Genomic DNA, 20,817 nt, shown 5'->3' on the forward strand with positions numbered 1-20,817 from the left:
GAGAGAAAGTTGGAGGGAGAAAGAGAAGGAAAGAGAAGAGGAAAGCTTGGTTTCGGAGGCCGCAGAGCGATTTTCGTCCAACGTCACTGTTAGAAGAATTATTTGTCTCGCAGTAAGGACTCTAAATCCTATTTCTCATTTTGAAAATTTCGTGTTTTGGTATTTTTCTGCTCAGTTTTGTGTTTTCATTACCGAAATTCTTGCATATCTTTGTATTGATGAAATTTTTATTGCGTAACTTTTGGTATGTTGTTGAAATGATGATTTTGCACGATTTGAGTATTTTCTAGAAAGTTTTCAGCGAATATTTTGAATTCTGTAGAATTTTTATCGAATAAAAAATTATCCGGATGTTGAAAAATATTGCTTCACTACAAGTAAAGTCTTGAAATGATGTTTTATCCGATTTCTAGTAATTTGGTAATTTTTTGAAACTGTGTATTTTGATCCTGTTTGGGATTTCTGTCGACTATACGATATTTTAAGGATTTTCTTCAATTGAGATAAATCGTGTTTATTGATTGCAATGTATTAATAAGATGTATACGAATATGGATATATGATTGAAATTACTGTTATATTACTGAAAGACAAGTAAAGGCTAGTTGAACCGTTGGTTGGAGATTGATTGACTTGTACAAGATGTTGGACCGACGGGCTTTCCTTTAAAAAAGGTTTGTTGTTATCCTCTATTGATCACGTGATATAACGATTGGGAGTCATAAGGAGATTATGCCGACGGGCGGCCGACGGGCGAAGAGTGACGACTCTATTATTGAGCCAACGGATACAACAATACATCGATATTAACCTTGAAAAATGTCTTAATAGCCAGTAATTGTACTTGTTAAATAAGAATATTGTACTAGAATGTATGTGTAAAGTATTATTTGTATGATTTCTTTATGGATTTATTAATTAATATACGAATTTATTGATATCGATGGATTTATTGATATTGAATTGATTATTAATGAATGGATTTACTATCGGATTTATGGGTTTACTATTACTGCATGATTTTATTGATATTGCATACTGTACATGTCACTTGATACAGATACTGATATGGATATTGTTATTGCATTGATTCATTGATACTACGGATACTGATATTATTGATTCATCGATACTATAGATTCATTGATACCATTGATTCATTGATACATCAAATATTGATCTGCTACATGTGATACACCGAGCACGTGATATAGAGTACGCATTTACTGCATTAATTCTATTTTAACTATTCTTACGATATATTGATTTTGATTATTTTATATGATTTCATTTGATTCATATTATTGACCGGAGATGATTTCTTTATTCAATGATTTGTTTGATTTAACTAATAATACTGATTTGACGATTTTCTCTATGGATTTTTCTACCGTTTATTGATTCTTCTACCGATGATTGTGGATTTTATTGATTATGCATTGATTACTGATTTTCGTATCTACATAGATTTAATGATCATGTGCAAGTGACTGTTATTGATTTGACTGATTGGCATGCATATTATTTTAGTATCGTGCTTTGATTTCAATTGTAGGTTTTTGGTGACCTGCTGGGCTTTTTGAAGCTCATTATATGTGGTTAATATTTTTAGGTCAGGGCAAGGGAGCAGGAGTGTGAGGTTGATCTGAGTTCTTCAAGTTTTTGTTCCTTTTTGTTATAGGTATTCTTTTGTACTCAGGACTGGATGGAATTGTGATTATTGTGTAAATCCTGAGTATTGTAAATGAACTTTTGGGAATGAATAGAAATGTTTCCATGATGATTTAAATTATAAAATTTTTGTTAGACTGTTTAATGCTTATTGATGACTATAGATAGCTCTACTTGTTGATGGTTTAATGGATTAAAAGAATAATTCTTCCAAGTTAGATCTTGGGGTATCACAGGAACTCTCTCTCACACTCCCTTGCAACCCATAAGGATCTTCTCTCTCTCTCATAAACTTTACCCTTTCTCTCCCTAGCCCAAGGCTCTCTCTTCAAGCTTTCTTTAGAAGAAACAACGTAGTGAATGGTAAAAAGACTCATACAAATTCTTATAAGAAAGGTTAAATAGAGGGCTTCAAGAAACTTAAAAGACTCAATTTTGTCATCTCTGATCATATTGTATGATCCTTGGTCGTATTATGTAATTAGTTCATTATATCCTAGTTAGTAATGTACGAAGAGTAAGGAGTTGTACAATCAGTTCAAGTATTTGAATTGATCATCCAGTATGATTAGTATAACCAAATTGGATTATCATTATGTATGATTAGCAACGATAAATTATAGTCTCTTATAAAGATCAGGTTGTACAATACAATTTATCTATTCATACATTACGATCTAATTGGACCAATTAATCCAAATTTGATCCCTAATTATAGGATTAATTTAGGAAAGATTTAATGACATTATTAGTATGATACCTATCATAGAACTCGAGTATCACATAATTTATATTTCAAAAAATTGTCTAAATTAAAATTGGAGGCTAAGATTATGATTTCAACTAATCGTCTTATACCATTAAGGCTGTCTAATATGATTAATTTAAATAGTTTTAATTACACAAATAGCCATTTTAATAATTTTTGGATTAGCTGATCATAAAGTACAATATGGATCGTATAGTATGATTAGTTCAAAAAATTCAACTTTTACTTTTATCACTAACTCACTCCCTTAAGTGTGTGTGTGTGATTACTAGGCTAGCATAAACCTATACAGAACTTGACTCAAGAAACTTAAAAATTTATAAATGGAGAATGATTGTGTTAATTCCTATTTTTAAGAATAAAGGTGATGCATATGAGTGTGCGAATTATAGAGGAATTAAGTTAACGTGTAATACTTTAAAACTATGGAAGCGAGTTATGGAGCGTAGGTTGCGACGTGATACTAATGTTTCTCAGAATCAATTTGGATTTAGGCCGGGTAGGTCTACTATGGAAGTCATACATTTATTAAGAGGATTGATGGAGAAATATAAAGAGAATAAGGAGGATCTTCATATGATGTTTATTGATTTAGAGAAAGCATATGATAAAGTTCCAAGAGAAATGCTATGGAGAGTTCTTGAAAAGAAAAGGAGTTAATAATGCTTATATTCAAATCATTAAAGATATGTATGCACGAGCTATTACTTGTGTTCAAACACAAGGTGGTTTGACGAAGTATTTTCTTATTTCGGTTGGATTACATCAAGGATCAGCCTTAAGTCCATATCTTTTTGCTCCATTCATGGATGTTCACTACAGAAAAATAGCTCATTTCCGACAGAATTTCCGGCAAAAAAAATTCGTCAGCAATTTGACGGATTTTCCGGCGGATTTCCGATATTATATTTTTGACTAAATTTCGATGGATTTCCGACAAATTTTTCGATTGGATTTCCGTCAGATGTATTTCCGACATCATTTCCGACGAATTTCCGACGAAATTTAAAAAATTCTAAAAAAATTGTTAATAATAAATTTTATATTTATTTAATTAGTTAAATTAAGTTAAATAATTTAATATTGTATTGTTAAATTAAATTATGTAGTTAAATCTTTTTGCTTCCTGCTTAATATTTTTGCATTTAAAATTTAGTAGATTAATGTAATTTTTATTATACTTAGTTAATCATACATGGATCGATATTTGAAAAGGAAGGAACGTGTTGAGGTTGGCATTGGTATTGTGATATGTTGATAGAAAAGAATAGGTTATTGAAAGATTTATTGGTATTAAACATGTTGCTTCAACAAATATAGTAACACTTAAAGCTGTAGTAGAAGAAATGCTTGCAAAGTATTCATTGAGCTTACATAAGATACATGGTCAAGGTTATGATGGGGTATAAAATATGCATGAGTAATTTAATGATTTAAAAGAACTCATTCTTAATGAATATCCTCAAACTTTTTTTATTCACTGCTTCACCCATCAACTACAATTATGCTTAATGGCTGTTGCGAAGAATCTTTGACAAGTGAAACATCTTATTGAGTTTACTTCAAAAATTATAAATATTGTTGGAGCTTCTTATAAAAGATCAGATGCTATAAAAGCAATTCAACATTAAAAAATTCTTTCACATCTTAAAGATGGCAATCTAATATGCGATAGAGATTAAAATCAAGAGACTAATTTATAAAAGTCTAGTAATATGTGATGGAGTTCACATTTTCATACTTTAATTATTCTTATGAGAATGCATGCTTCAGTAATCAAGATGCTATAGATCATTAAAGAAGAAGGGATAAATGATCAACAATCAATTGAAGCATGCACCTTGATTGATGTGATGGAATTTTTTGATCTCATTTTCAGAATGTATTTGATAATTGATATCTTGGGGATTACGAATGAGTTATCACAATCACTACAAAGAAAATACTAGAATATTGAAAATGCAATGAAATTGGTATAAATATCTAAACATCAGCTACATGTACTAAGGGAGAGTTGAAGAACTATTATACTAGATGAAGTTTGTCTTTTTTGTAGTATTTTTGAAGTTAATGTTCCAAAGATAAATGAAACATATAAAACTTATAGTCGAACAATACAAAGAGGTGAAGAAATAACAACATTATCGTGTTGAGCTATTGTATAATGTAGTTGACATTCAACTTTAAGAGATAAATAATCGCTTTTCTAAATATAGAATTGAATTACTTCTTTGCGTGACATGCCTAAACCTAAGTGATACCTTCCAAGCTTATGATGAGAGAAAATTGATATGTCTAGCAGAGTTTTATCCAAAAGTTTTTTCTACAATTGATCTTATGATTCTTAAAAGTTAATTATCAACTTATATTATTGATATACGTATCATCGTTGAGTTCTCATTTCTAAACAGTATATTATTGATATACATACCGATGCTTTACCTATACTTGACTGGCATTTTAACTGTGCTTTTGACTGCGCTTGTTTTGAGTCAAAGTGCAGTATAAGTGATAAATTTTTAGTGAATGGCTTGACATATTTCTAGGTCACCCGAGGTAATAATTTGCATCCTACCAGACTTGGATTTCTGCAACTGCGAACGCTTTCTCGCTGGAGTTTCGATTCCGATTCGGTCTTGGTCTAGGGCCGCGTTCGCTGCGCGCCAGAGCTCTGAAGATCCCGTCAGATGGCCGATGTCGTCATTGCCGTGCTCGGTAGCTAAGCGATGCAGCGGGAATCGTCGTGGGACCATGGCCGATCTGTTCATGAGCTCGAGCCCCCAGGACCGTTGTTATTCCTTCCACTGCTTTTACTTCAAGGCGGTGGTATGGATCTTTCTAGGGTTGGTGAGAAAATCTTCAGCTCCGTCCGTTCTGCTCGCTCACTTGGCCTCCTCTCATCTACGTCCGATCGCCCTGAGGTTCATCTTCAATGCTTTTCTTCTGTGTGTCTAAGTTTTCTAATTTTTTAAAGTCGATGATATTTGTTGGAAATTGGGTTTATGGGGCGAGTAGGATCATAATCTCGGCTCTGAGTTCTGTGTTGAATTTAATGCATAACGAGCTCGGGGTTGAGTGTTTATTCTTTTAGGGCTTTTGCAAAAAGTTAGTGACCGAAGGAAGGAGAAAGATCATTTGTTTTTTGTTTTCGTTAATGAAAAATGCACAAAGAATTTCTGATTCCGGTTGCACACCTATATTGTTGACAGATGGCAGTGTCACGGCTGTGTTGTTAGAGATATCAAAATGTGGGTGACTGAACTCGGTTATTCCGATGTTGCAGATTAACATTCTTCCTGGTTGAGGCTCTTAGCTTCCTACTTTGCTTCTAATGTACTTTAACAGATATGCAGTACATTGATCTTGGATAGTGTAGCTTGCTTACATAATGAGCTTCGTTTTTGTGTTACTGACCTCAAATGATCTTCTTCACTTTTCCTTATGGAATATTTGCTTGTGCTGTCAGATAACATGACCTGCAACTTCTAACATTTAAATAATTGCAGCATTGCTGGGACAGGAGTGTTGATTTTATGTGAACTTTTTGTTAAATGATGGTTTTTTGCTTGTACTCAACAGAGATCTTGGTGTTAGAGGGAAAAAAAGCCTTTGGTTTTGTTATGTTAGTGTGAAACAATCTTTATTTGTTGGTATCCTTGAATGCTCAATGAATAAAATTTCATTACCGAAAGCTACTGCTTTTATTTGTGGTTGAATGACTTATGTATTCACCATCAAATATTAAAATGCTAATGCATTTGTCAACTAAAGTCATGGTGGGTTGATTTGAAGTAGTGCAAGTCCTTCATACAATATGTTGTTGAATAAAAAAATATTGAGCCATATTTATGTTAAGTGTCTACAACTGTAGTGATTTGTTTTGCAGAATGTATATTGTAGCTATAATGTCCATGCCTCTTAATTCATCAGTAATAAGTTGGCGATTTGGTGTTTTGTTTTCCTTCAATCTTAACTTAACATTGATATAATGAATAAAAGCAGCGAGTTCTCAGTTGTTCATAAGATTTTGAAGAGAATGAATATGAAGGGGATTCTCCAAATGTTTTGAAGTTCTAAGTGCTATAATGCTGTATCATAGAATACATACAATTTAACCAGAGGAAAAGAGCATAGCTGCATTTTGTATAACCATTGGATTAAAAATAAGTCAAAGAGAATAAAATCAAATTGTTGTTTATGTACTTTTTGATGTATCTTTATTTTCTTGAGGAAGCATGAGGTTAGGCACACTGGAATTTGGTAGCTAGAAGGGCAGGAATACATAAAGAAGTGGTGTTCACTTGCGAGGCAATGCAAAAACCTCTTTTTGTGGAATAACAATTTTTTTGAATGTACTTTCAATCTCCAAATTTTATCTATGTGTACTCCTTACTAATATGGAATATTTTTAAGTAAACATTCCTCCAAATGGCACTTCAGTTCTCATAAAAAAATATGCAGTATCTAATTCAAATGCCAAGAAAATTTTTCTTCTCATCGCCGCAATTTTATGCATGCTTATTTCGTTGTGGCTCAGGGAGTGTAATTTTTGGAAATAATTTTACTATCCCTTTGGTTACTGTGAATGATATTGTAATTGACTATAATATCCTTTTGCTTTAATTCTCATGTAGTTTGCATAGATTTTAATTCCTTTCCATTCTCAGTTTCACTCAAATGTTGTTGGCCTGGATAAGGATATTTTTCCATCAATCTTATTTAACATTTCATCTGTAAATTATTATTTTTCTTTCTCTTCTCCTGTACTCCTAACTGATTTTGAATTGTTCTTGGCCTTAAATTTAAATTATCATATTCTTCTTATTTATGTTTGTTCTTTTTATTAACTTATATTTATTAGTGGGTTAGCTTGGCCTGTTGTGCACAGTTCAGAGAAAGATCAATTCTTAACTTAATTTTTGTTTCTATTGATGCAGGTTCTTGAAAGGGTAGCTGCAGCTGCTGCTGCAGCTCGAGCTCTTGCAGGGCTTCCCCCACATGAAAGGATTGCCCTCACATCAAATTATGAGGATATTACTTTCCTATATGGTAGTAAGGGTCAAACCCTTGAGGTGCTTGAAGAGGAGTTCTATGAGGAGGTTTTGCTAGTCTCAGAAACTTTGCTTGAACTATCCTTATTTATGTTAGCACATTATTGGGTCCTATCTTGGAACTCATGCTTGTTCACTTTGATGGCTTCTAATGCATGTTTATATGTTAGATAAAATTTAGCTTTGTTTTCTATGCATTACTCTTAGTTGTTATTTTCCGTGGAATTTAGTGATGTTTGCCCTATTCATGTTTATGCAAGCACATCACGAGATAGCTTACTTGCAGCTATACGAGCTGTAATTCAGGCTGAGGGACAATACCCCGTTCCCTTGTTGTCGAGGTTGATCATGCCTGGTCACCGCATAGATCCTCCTTGTGGAAGGGTCTATTTGCAGATGCAACTTCATAATGTCATGGGCTTAAGTATTGGTATTGGACCCAAGGGTGGCCTTGGTCAGCAAGGGGATTCTGTATCTCGTCAACTTGTTCTTACAAGGGTTTCACTAATCGAAAGGCGTCCTGATAATTATTAAGTTGTTATTATTCGACCCCTGTCCATCGTTAGTTCTCTTGTTAGGTTCGCTAACTCTTAGTTTTTATTGCATGCTTATTGTTTAACATGTTCTTTTGGCAAATTGTTTATTGTATTATAGGTATTTAATAAATTTAAAATTGGTTATAATATTTAGGATTCACTTAATTTATCCTTTTTATCAACTTATTAGGCTTGCACATCTTTTGTGTCCAAATAAGAATGGCTTATGTTTTTAATTGATGCATAATTCACAGTTATTATTGCATGCTTTCTCTTTGTATTTGGAAAGTTAGGGGCTCTTTACTTGGGATTTACTAATTTCATACTGAATCAAATGAAATAGTTTACTATATCTTTGAATATGCATGACTAAATATAAATTAAATATGTTAATATTTCTCAATCTAAGTTTGTAGATTTTGGTTGCAGGATTTTGATCCCGTTAAGTATATTTTGGAGCACATTCAGTCCTGAGAGAGTGACACTGTGTATTTTGAGAAGAAGGTTCACCCATCTTGTCTTTGTAATCCTTTTGTCCTCTAAAATGTATGATTCATCCAAACAAATAAAGAGATATATTTGAATAATAAGGGAAGCTATACGAAATGCAATGTGATATGTTCACTTGTTTGTTACTAATGTGGTGTTGCAGCCAATTATTGGTGATATCCTCTTAATTTCGAAAGTGCTACTACATTTTTTTTCACTTTATATGTTAATTGTTCAACAAGCTTTGCAATCATGTAACTCTCAAAGTGCTATTATTTATAATCACTTTTTCTTTGGTGCACAAATTTTTTGATTTTTTTTGTTGTATTTTGAAATTAGTAGAATTGGAGATAAAATTATATTTTTAGAGATTGCTCTTGATTGTATGATTATTAATATTATAAATGCTTATTCTCCTTAAATATATTTGGATTTGTGTTCAAAATTAAAATATTGGAATAACTTAGATGAATTAATACAAAGGATACATCTTGAAAAAATAATTTTTATTGGAGGAAATTTAAATGGTCATGTTGGTAGAATGTAGAAGATTTTAAAAATATTTATGGTGGCTATGGATTTAAAATAATTAATAAGGGTGGTAGAACTATATTAGATTTTGCTCTAGCTTATAAATTTTTAATTGTTAATGCCTTATTTAAGAAAAGAGATGATCATGTCATCACTTATAACAATTGATATAGTAAAACTTTGATTATTTTTTAATAAGAACAACAGATCTTTTAGATTGCAAAGATTATACAATCATTCCGAATGAAAGTTAATGTATATATTATTGTTTATTAGTTTTGGACTTTAAGATGAAGGATAATAATTTGAATAATAAAGTAAAATGTTGTCCTAGGGTTAAATGCAAGCATTTAAAGAACATTAATAAAAATATTTTTGAGAGTAAGATTCAAGATTTGAAGATTTTGATTATGCATGAGAAAAGCTAATGTTATATGGTATAAAATAACTAGTATTATTAAGAATTTTACAAAGTATGTGTTCGAAGTATCAAAAGAAAAAAAAATATTGATAGTAAAAATAGTTGGTGGTAGAATCAAAATATGAAAAAGAAGATTAAATATAAGGAGCTTTATCATAAAATTTGATTTAGATATAAAAAACAAAAAAATTGGAAAGATATAAAAGGGTCTGTAAGGAGTCTAAGAAAGCGGTATGTGGTGAAAAGAATTTAGCTTTTCATGATTTATATAATAGATCATATACTAAGAAAGGTGAAAGATGTATGTATAATTTTGCCAAGCAAAGAGATAAAAAAATTAAGGATTTAGTTCAAGTGAAGTGCATTAAGGATGAAGAAAAAAAGTACTTTTATTGGAATTAGATGTTAAACATAGGTGGATGAGATATTTTGATAAGCTTTTCAATAAAGATTGTGAGAATACGATTGACTTTAATGACCTTAATACACTAAATAAAAATAAAGATTTTTTTTTTTTTATCGACGTATTTGTAAAATTGAAGTTAGAGAGGCTTTAAAGAAAATGAAGGGTGAAAAAGGTGTTGGACCTTATGATATTTCAGTAGAGATGTGGAAATGCTTAGGGGATGAAGGAATTTCTTGGCTTACTAAAATTTTTAATACTATTTTGAAGACTTGATTACATCAAGGATAAGCTTTAAGCGCATATATTTTTGCTTTAGTTATGGATGTTCTTACTAGACATTTGCAAGGGGATGTACCTTGGAGTATGCTTTTTGTTTATGATATTCTTCTTGTTGATAAGACTAGAGAGGGAGTTGAAGGAAAGCTTGAATTATTACGCCTTAGAGTCTAAATGTTTTGCTTGAGTATATTAAAACCAAATACATAAAGTGTAACTTTAGTATTAATAGATCTAGTGTGGAAATTATGACATTAGGTGATCAAGTCATGAAAAAGAGTACACATTTTAGATATCTAGGGTCTATCGTTCACATTAATGATGAGATAGATGGGGATATTATTAGTAAAATTCAAGTTGGATTGTTGAAGTTAAGGAATGCATTGAGCTTGTTGTGTGACTAAAAAGTCCTTCTCAAACTTAAAGAAAATTCTATAAGATGGTGGTGAGACCTGCAATGCTTTATGACATAGAATGTAGGCCGTGAAAAGAGAAGCATAAAATTAACTTAAGTGTTGCAGAGATGAGGATGCTCTGGTGGATGAGTGGCTTCATTATTAGGGATATAATGAGAAATGAGTTTATACATGAAAGGTTGGAGTAGCTCTAGTGGCATATAATATCAAAGAGAGTCGTCTTAGATGGTTTGGTCACATAAAACGTTGGCCTTCGAATGATTAGGTCAGGAGAGTAGATGTAAGAGATTTGATATATATTTAGAAAGATAGAGGTAGACCTAAAAAAACTTGGTAGAAAGTATAAAAAATGTCATGTTTTTATTAGATTTAAATTAGAACTTTACTTTTAACAGAACACAATTAAAAAATGGATTCATGTAGCTTACCTCACGTAATGAGATAAAGAATTGGTGTTGGTGTTGTTGTTGTTGTATTTTGAATAGTTCCCTTTAAAATATATTTAATGCTTCCCTTGTGGAATAATATGGAAATTTGACTTCAATTATGCTTGTTATTTTCTCTACCTCACTTCTTGCAGGCCACTCTTAGGTTAGCCCAACTTGATAAAATAGCAGAACGCTTAGCACACAATGTTTTGGAGCACCATGAAGAGTTGGGTATGTTTTATTATTTTTCTTGCATGTTAAGGGCCTACAGCTGGAACTTTAGTTATATTAATTGTTACTAGAATATCAAACTCGGGATGATTTAATGATTTAATTGCTTTGAATGTTGTTATCTTATTTCTTACTAGTCTAAAGTTGCTTGTAGGGCATCTTTTCTACAAAGAGAGATGTATCATTACTTCCTTTCTGGTATCTAAATTTCTATCATCGAGATTTTCTCTAGGGAAACATTTGTTCCTTTTTTGACGTGAGATATATGAGGTTACTCATATTTGAAGCTTTCCAGGAAAGTGCCTTACTTTTTAGAGCGAGCGAACAAGTTCTTTTGACAGTCCCCATCACATTTGCTGATATTATTATTTTTTTTCATTCATAATAAATGGATCTTTTTTTTATCATCACTTAAATTCGAAAAATTAAATTTTTTATTCTAGAGACATCCACAATAGAAAATGGCTTACAAAGCTGAAATGTACCTGTGAAACATGAGGTATAATCAGGAATAGCTGTTCTATTTAGAAAAGGGGTCAAACATGAGTTTAAGGGTAGATTACTAGCATATAATTTCAGGTGACAAATTATATTGTTGCAGACAGGACTAAAATTTTATGGTCAACTTTGATGTTTTAACATCTCACTGCAGAAAGCTAATTGCAAAATTTAAAAAAGGGTTGCCTAGCTGCTTATCAGGGCCGGAATGTTACCTATGGAGTTTCAAAAGATGGACTTGGATGCTACTTATACTTAATGAACATATCTGTAAATTTCCCATTTTATCTCTCCTAGTCATTTCTTGCTTTATGATGGAGAATAAAATATTTTTTATAAATTGCAAAATTGTGTGCTAAAATAATCAGTGTTATGTTAGCTATCAAGGACATTTTTCTCTCTCTTAAACTTTTAAGATCCTTAATGGGAAGGTCGAAGGTTCCACAAATATTGGAAAGAATGGGAGGGGGAAGTCGGCTATAAAGAGCTTGAAATGGAGATATTTTAATGTTTTTATGATATGATGTATTATAACACATTTTGCCCAACAATGAAAAGAGGACCATAACTTAAATGTAGAGGATGTATAAGCACGGATATATTGTTCTAAACAATGATTGAGAATTTCTGTTTGGTCATCTGTTTGTGGGTGGTAAGAAGAGCAAAAATATAATGTGGTACTACTTAAATTGACGAGGTGGCGCCAAAAATGACTTAAAAATATGCTATCTCAATCTAAAATTATGGTTATTGAAAAACCTTGCAAGCGAACAATCAGATGTTAAAAAAGATCAGTAATTTTTTAAGCATAATATTTGGAAGGCAAGGGACCAAAATAAGCAATCTTGGATAGGTGATCAACGATTACCAAAATAGCAATATAACCATTAGAATTGGGTAGACCATTGATGAAGTCTGTAGATAAGTCTTCTCAGATTTGTGAAGGTATTGATAGAGTAGATAAAATAGTTGTCAGAGGAAGAACAAAATATTTGATTTCTTGACAAATTAGACATTTGCTAACAAAGTCAACAACATCTTGATGAAGCCTAGGTCAATTAAAATTAGCTGAAATACGTTTGACTATCTTAAGAATGCCTTGATGACTGAAAAGAGGTGAGGAATGAAATTCTATGAGGATTTGATGTTTAAGGGATGAATTTTTACAGAGGTAAATATGACATTCATAGTAAAGAATATGGTCATGAAATTGATGAAGTGTATTAGAGAAATGGCCATTAGAAAGATGAGAAGCAATATGAAGAAATATCTGGAGAGCGAAGTGATACCTTTTTTATGTCATTAATTAAAGAGAAAATATAATTAAATTTTGGAAGGGAGGAGTTGAAGGGTCTTTACGTAGTTTAGATAAAGAGTTGGCGATAATATTTGTTTTTCCTGGCTTATATTTGATAGAAAAAATTGTATCCTGAAAGCTTGCGAAGATAATATTGTTGATCAGGTGTTTGAATTACCTTAGTTTGAATTTCACGTAAGCTTTAATGATTGATATGAATAATAAATTCATTGCCTAACAAATGTTACACCATTTGGAAACAACTTCAGTAATAGAACATACTTCTCTTAGAGAAGTTGATGTTGATTTTTTTGTGCATAATTTTTTGATTAAAAAACCAATGGCATGATTATTTTGTAAAATACCACACCAATGCCTAAGTTGGAAGCATCTGTTTCAAGAATAAAAGTTTTTGTGAAATCAGGGAAGGCTAAGACTGTTGCAGTAGTCATTCAATATTTTGAGATTTTGAAATGTTGTTAAGGCTGTGTTGTCTCCCATTTGAAGGAATCCTTTTGTAGAAGATTGATTAATGGAGTAGCTATAGAAGCATAATGAGGTTAAAACGTTGATAATAACTCGTTAATCCTAAGAATGAACATAGGTGGCATAAAGAGGAGGGAATTGGTTAGTTTATTATTGCTAGAATTTTAGTAGGGTTAGGTTGGATGTATCTTGTGGAGACAATATGAGTCAATATTCGATGGAAGATTGACAAAATTGACATTTTTTAAGTTTTAGAAAAAGGTGATGTGTTTGTAAGCATTGAAAAACCAAAGTAAAGTGATTAACATGGAGTTTGATGGTGGGGCTGTGCTGTATATCAAGATGTTGTCAAAGAAGATTATAATGAATTTGCTAAGAAATGAACGAAAGATTTGATTCATTTATGCTTGAAATGTCGATGGATCATTTTTAATGTCCCTCATGACTGTGAAAGGAGGTTTTGTGAATATTTTGATGATGCATTCTAACTTGATGATAGCATGAATGTAGATCAAATTTAGAATATATAGTAGCTCAATGAAGTTCGTCTAAAAGTTCATCTATGGCAGGGATAAGAAATTTATCTTTAATAGTAAGGGCATTAAGGGCTCTATAATCGTTTAATAGTAAGGGCATTAAGGGCTCTATAATCGACTCAAAAACGCCAAGTGCCATCCCATTTTTTAACAAGTAAAACTGGACTATACAAGGCTTTGGCTATGACGAATAATGCCAACACGAAGCATTTTAGAGAGTAATTGTTCAATTGCATCCTTTTGGAAATGTGGATAACGATAAGGAATGTTATTAGGTTTAGATAAGGAAGGAAGGTGAATGCGATGATCAATGAATGGTGCAATGTAGCGGTAAGCCTTGTGGAGGTTAAAATAAATGTTGGAATTGTTTGTGAGGGGATTAGAAATGGAAGGGGGTAATTGAATTTTGATTTTATCTATTTAGTTTGTCAATAGGTTGTTAGGGGAGGAAGAAACTGGATCTACGAAGTGTGATTGAATAGTGAAGGTTGAATGGTGGGTGAATGGGAAATGATTGCATGAAAATTGTTAAAAATAATAGGATTACGTTGTAATTGTGGTTCGTCTGTTAGTATAATCTGCGTATTTTGATTATGGAATTGCATGGTAAGGTTTTAATAATCGTGTAAAACAGATCCTAAAGATTATAACCATTGCATGCCAAGAACAATATCAGCAACATGAATGGATAGGATGAGGAGATCTAGATAAACTTGATAGCCTATATGGATAATGTTTACTTGCGGACATTTAGAATTACAAGATAATAAGTTGCCATTGCACACAAAAATATTAAATTGTTTAATAAGTTGAGGATGAAGAGATAATTTTGTGATAATGTGTTCTTAAATGAAATTTTTAGTACTACTATAGTACTATGCATGTTATGATTATTAATATAGCTGGTGAATCGGAAAGAACGAGGGTTAAATTGTCTGCTAAAGCATTAAGGCTGATTTTTTGTTGAGAATATGAATTTTCATCATTGATGGAAGAGAGGAAAGAGTCATGCACTAAGTTTGAGTCATCGGTACCTAGTAAGAGAATTTGTTTGGGCAACGTTGGGAGCCAAAATTTACGTCCAAAATTTATGTCACAATTAAAACATAGACTTTTTTCATGGTGAAATTGAATTTTTGCCGGCGAAAGTTTTTCGGATTAGAAGATTTGGTGGTTTATAGATAGTTGGGGCAGAAAAGGGAAGAGAGGTGAGAAATAAGGAGTGATGTAGTGGATGAATTGACGTTAGAATGTAAAGAATTAGGTGTAGTATTTTTGAATTAAAGAGGGTATGATTTTTGCCAAGAGGAGGAAGGAATATAAAAAAATAATTGAATTTTTGCTTCATGATGACGTGCTAATTTTGTAGTATCTAAGAAGGAAGTAGGTTGAGCAAGAAGAAGTTCATGATGGATTTCTTGTTTAAGTCTTGATATGAAATAAGTAATGAATGTGGATTTAGACAAATTAGTTGCTTTAAAAGCAAGGTTTTTGAATTTTGTTTTATGTTCTAGGACAAAACTTTGTTGAGCTAGTTTAAAATGATTCCCATGTAAATCTTTTTACATGGAGATACCAAATCGCTATGTAAGGAAAGGTTAAAGTTGGGCCTAGAGAATAATTGGCCCTTTATACGTAGCCATTGGTACCAAATAGTTGCTAGACCTAGGTGAAAAGACGTAATGCGAGCACGATGACATTTGAGTGCATTATGAAAATCAAAATATACTAGTGCCTTAAAGATTCAAGTTTCCACGTCTATCCTATTAAAATCAAGAAGTTCTTCATGGTTTTAAGAGAAGAAAAATTTGTAGGAGGTGGGGATGGGCTATGAGAAGGAATATGGTTGCCTGATCCCATAATGCTAGGTGAAGATCAAGAATCTTGATGGGATAAGAAGTGAGATCAGTCGATATATAGGGTGTCAAGGCGTTTGTCAACAGAGTCCATGAAGATGGAATTGTTGGAGAGATGTGCCAATGGATGCAAATTGGAGATTAACTGATCGGTGTGATTTTTTTATTTTTAAAAATGGTTAAGTCTTGGTTGGTTTGCATGGTGCATAGGGCTTCTGCTAGTTCGGTGTTTTTCATAGTGTGAAATTAATGGAATAAGAGAAAAAGATGGTGCCAAAAACCTTGCAATTGTGAAAAGAGAGGAAGAACTAGTAGAAAAATGAAATTGGAAAAAGAGTAAGAAAAATGTTTTTCTATTCTTGAAAGAATGCATGGCTAAAATAGAGAACAAGATGTTAGCTAAAAATATGTAAAATAAAAACAGAGAACCTAATGTTTAGCTATCAAATAGCAGTATGGACTAAAAAGGAAGTGTCCCTTCAGCGGCCAAACATTGAACATTAGTGTTGTTGGTTGTTTGAAATAGGTTGCTGCTAGAAGGGAAAAGCAGAAGAGCTGCAAGAAGCTATTTCTTGAAAACAGTGGTTGCAATCCGGTGGTTGAGTTGTCTGAAACAGCAACTATAATAGGTGGGAAGCTGCTGTGAAGTTCTGGGACAGAATTCTAAGCAACACGAAGATCTGTGTCCAATCTGGCGGAAGAAGTGCGACTGGAATGGGGCTGCAACTGACTGGAAGGTGATGTTGGGCTGCTGCTAGGATGCTGCGGATTGGAGGATGTCAATAGCTGCTGAGTTGACGATAGTGGCTGCTGCAGTGGTTGAGTGGTAGAAGTGCTGGAGGCTGCGACAGAGCAAGCTGGAGGAGAAAAGAAAAAAAACTGGTCGGCAGGAACAGGAGAGGGAAACTGAGGTTAGTGCAACAAGAGTACCATTTGTTAAGCTTCTTGAAGGATCAAGAAGATTAGACACCTTTAGAGTAAGTGTGAACTCCCAAAGAAAAAGAAATTTAATTCCATAATCCTTTTGTTTATAGCTAGAGAGATATTAATGATGTTTAGGTAGACCAACAAGTTAATACAATCCCAGTTTACCTAAAGCAAATAAAAGAAAATACAAGACTAATGCTATATTATACATGTGGACCCATATTATTTATTTTGCCAAAATAATATTTTTATCATTTGAGAGTTGTGGCATATGTTTATTCCTTCTTCTTTGATAAAATTTTATAGTTGTTGGTTGTTCTGTTTTGTTTGTAGTCCATTCTGTGTATTTGAATTTTACAATTTTTGGATCCGAAATAATATGCTGATATTTAACAATGTATTGGGGAGAAATAAATGCGTGGTTGTGTTCATGACTATGTGAGGTTATAGTGGAGTTGGATTGCGAGTTCTCTGCAAAACCTAAGATGATATTTACTGATGGGAGCTTTAGGCAATTATGTGGAAGGAGCTAAAGGTGAGATAGTGAGAGAGATTGTGGTGGGATAATGAACTGGAAAATTTCAGTCCATTCATACGAACATGCTCTAAGATCTTATTAATAGGGAAAAGATACCCGTAGGGATAATTATATAAAAAAATCTCTAAAAATTAAAGTCAATGCCTTAAGAGATAACCTCAAAACAAACTTAAAATGTTTCCTAATTCATTGACTGATCAAGACAAATAATCAATTTAACTATTGACATCGAACATGTTTACTGATTAGATGGTTGCTATCAATTCCACTAGCGTATCAAGGACACACTTATGGAGAGTTATGTTTAAGTTATTTCAAGCAGATATGGAGTATGGAGAGTGGGGTTGAAGCTCATTCACAACTCAGTGGATGGTGTATAATGTTGCCAACATACCAAGTGACCGTGCACCTAAAGGACCCTATGTAACTTCATTAGATAGAAGATGTTGACGTATGATATTGATGGCGCTACTAGATGAGTTGGAGCTGGTGCTGCTGGTGATGATGTAAAAACTCCATTTTCATAGGTTCCTTCAAGAAGAAAATTTTTGAAAAATTATTATTATTCATACTCAGAGGAAAATCTAGCACAAACACATTATATATTAGTTTTCTAAAATGATAGTAAGTATTTGAGTGTCTTTTAGGTAACTTATTGCAATTATAATGCATAAAGTGAACATGATAACTATATTCTAAAGTTTAATTTTACCACAATCATCCCAAATGTTAGAACAGACAGATTATCTCAATACTCTCAATGATAAATTGTGCCAGTAAATGACTTATATATGTGGAGATAGATACGATTCATATCTCAGTAGTTCTTCATAAATAAAACCCCAATCAAGCAAATTAAAAATTTTAATGTGAAATTTGAAAGTTTTAAATTTTAATTTATGATGGTAGATGAAATGTGTTGGCCATTAAAAGAGACAACAACAACAACAACATCAAGCCTTTATCCCACTACGTGGGGCCAACTACATGAATCATAGAAAACCCAGACATTTGAAGCGTGAATGCCCCAACTTAAAAACTCTTCCTGCAAAGGAAAAGAGTAAAAACAAACCGTTTGTAATATGGGGAAAAGATAAAAAGCAAAAAGTCTCCTGGGCAGACTTAGTTTCTGATTCATCAGAACAGGAGCAAGATGATGAGGTATAAGTATGTTAAGGTTTGTTTGTGTTTTGTTTATGTGTTTTTGTTTATGTGTTTTGTATGTTTTTTTATTTTTGTATGTTTAACTTGTTTTATATAATTGTATATTTTTGTTTCGTTATTATGTTGTTATTTTATATTTTATTTTATCTCTTCTTTTTGATAATGTCAAAGGGAGGGAAAGTGTTGTAGTTTATTGCATTTTGTTTTAATTTTTGATGTTATTTATTTATCTTTTTTTTTTTAAAAATAAAAAAAGCAAGCTTTCTCCTAATTTTTAATTTAATTCATTTACTAAGGGGGAGTTTAGGATGAATTTTTTTTTTAATTTGCAAAGTCAACCAATATTGTTTGACATCATCAAAAAGGGGGAGATTGTTGCAACTCGGGCTTCCGAGTTAATGATTTTGATGATAACAAATATTATTTAATAATCTTTTATTTCTCCTAGTATTTACAGTGCATATTTCTTTCTGTGTTAACTAATATTTCAGGTACATCATGCACCGTTTTTTGAAGATTCAAGGCTCAAGATTGCGTAGAATTGATCGTATTAAATGAGTATGTAATTTTCATTTATTGAGTCAAGTCTTATAATGATGTATATTAGTTTGTTGATCATGCACACACACAGAGAGAGTAAAAAATGATTATGAATATTTTAACTTTTCTGTTCATCGTACTGTACAAATTTATTTCGTACTGTATGATTTGGTGTAACAGAAATAAATTAAAATATTTATTTTACCTAAAAAAATTAATTTTGAATATAACTAATCATATTGTATGATAACCACATCGTTCTATATGATCTGTTATAATTAGAAAGTCCGCCGTCCATAAAATTAGGAAAAAATTTGAATTTGAACAGTTGTATAATCATACTGTACGATAATAATCATACGGTACGATGTTTGAAATATTGCCTAAGTTAATCCTGAGATTATGCAATCAAAATGGCTAAAATTTGTCATTTGGATTGTACTGTACGAACTTGATCATACTGTACTAACTGGATCGTACAGTACTAACCGGTCAATTTCTGCACATCGTACTGGACGATCTTGAGATCGTACGGTACAATATTTGACGGCTGAATTGAGTATTTTTAGGGTTTTTGAGCCCTCTATTTAAGCACTCTCATAAGACTTTATGCTCCATAACTCGCTCCCATAGTTTTAAAGTATGACACATTAACTTAATTCATTTATACTTCGCACAATCTTGTGCATCACATTTATTCTTAAAAATAGGAATTAACACACTCATTCTCCACTAATCTGACATCTTTTTAATCTTCAAAATAATATTAAAAAGTTTAGTAAGTCAAGAAATTCATTCATCTCCTAAGCATTTCCACACCTCTATTGGAATATCCTCAGGTCCAACAGCTTTTCCACCCTTCATTTTCTTTAAAGCCTCTCTAACTTCGATTTTATTAATACGCCGATAAAAACAGAAATTTTTATTTTCATTTAGGGTGCTAAGGTCACAACAGTCAATCGTATTTTCAAATTCTTCATTAAAAAGTTTAGTACAATATCTCATCCACCCTTGTTGAATATCATCTTCTAAGAAAAATATTTTTTGATATTCATCCTTAATACACTTCACTTGAACTAAATTTTAATACTCCTATCTCTTTGTTTAGTTAATATATATATATTGTTGCACTTTATTTTCATGTTAAAACCTTAAAAAATATCAAAAATACTAGAACTTCTTTTTATGTTTTATTTATTGCTATAAATCTTTCACAATTCACCCCCCTCTTGTCCATCTAGTAATTTCAATTGGTATCAGAGAGGGTTTCAAAAATAGTGTTTTAGAAAACCTTAAAAAAATTTAAAGAAGTTTTTAATCATCCAATTCACACCCCTCTTGGCGCATCTAGCAATTTCAATTGGTATCAGAGCGGTTTTCAAAAATAGAGTTTTAGAAAACCTTGAAAAAATCGATCATGACATATTTTGGAAATCTTAACATTGTGGAAGGCTATTGTATTACATGACCACCTTTATTTGAAAATATTTCTTTTAATTTTTGGAAATTTTGCATGTCAACATTTTTGCAATCAATTGATTATCGAATGTGACATATGATTAAAACTAGCTATTCTGCACCTTCACGTATGATAGATGGAGTCAAAATTAATATTCCTTTTACTGAATGGTGTAGAATAGAACTAGTCAATACACATCTAAATGCTAAATGCTTGAATTGTTTTTATGTGCATTAAATTCTGACGATTGCATGAGAATCTCTACATGTACTACTGGGAAAGAAATTTGGG

The 20,817-nt window shown here is 32.0% G+C and overlaps 1 protein-coding gene across 1 annotated transcript in view; it reads left to right on the forward strand.

Annotated features, from left to right (window-relative positions):
- The first annotated feature begins 4,996 nt into the window (after window positions 1-4,996).
- The window catches only part of LOC110099515, a 36,132-nt gene continuing 20,311 nt past the window's right edge, over window positions 4,997-20,817 (forward strand). The window contains exons 1-3 of the mRNA XM_020826697.2: window positions 4,997-5,361; window positions 7,378-7,539; window positions 11,147-11,225. Coding sequence (XP_020682356.1) covers window positions 5,167-5,361; window positions 7,378-7,539; window positions 11,147-11,225 — 436 coding nt within the window. The 5' untranslated portion in view covers window positions 4,997-5,166. The remainder of the gene's footprint in view (window positions 5,362-7,377; window positions 7,540-11,146; window positions 11,226-20,817) is intronic.

Source organism: Dendrobium catenatum, unplaced genomic scaffold (assembly GCF_001605985.2).
Source record: "Dendrobium catenatum unplaced genomic scaffold, ASM160598v2 fragScaff_scaffold_665, whole genome shotgun sequence".
In the NCBI taxonomy this organism is placed as follows: Eukaryota; Viridiplantae; Streptophyta; class Magnoliopsida; order Asparagales; family Orchidaceae; genus Dendrobium; species Dendrobium catenatum.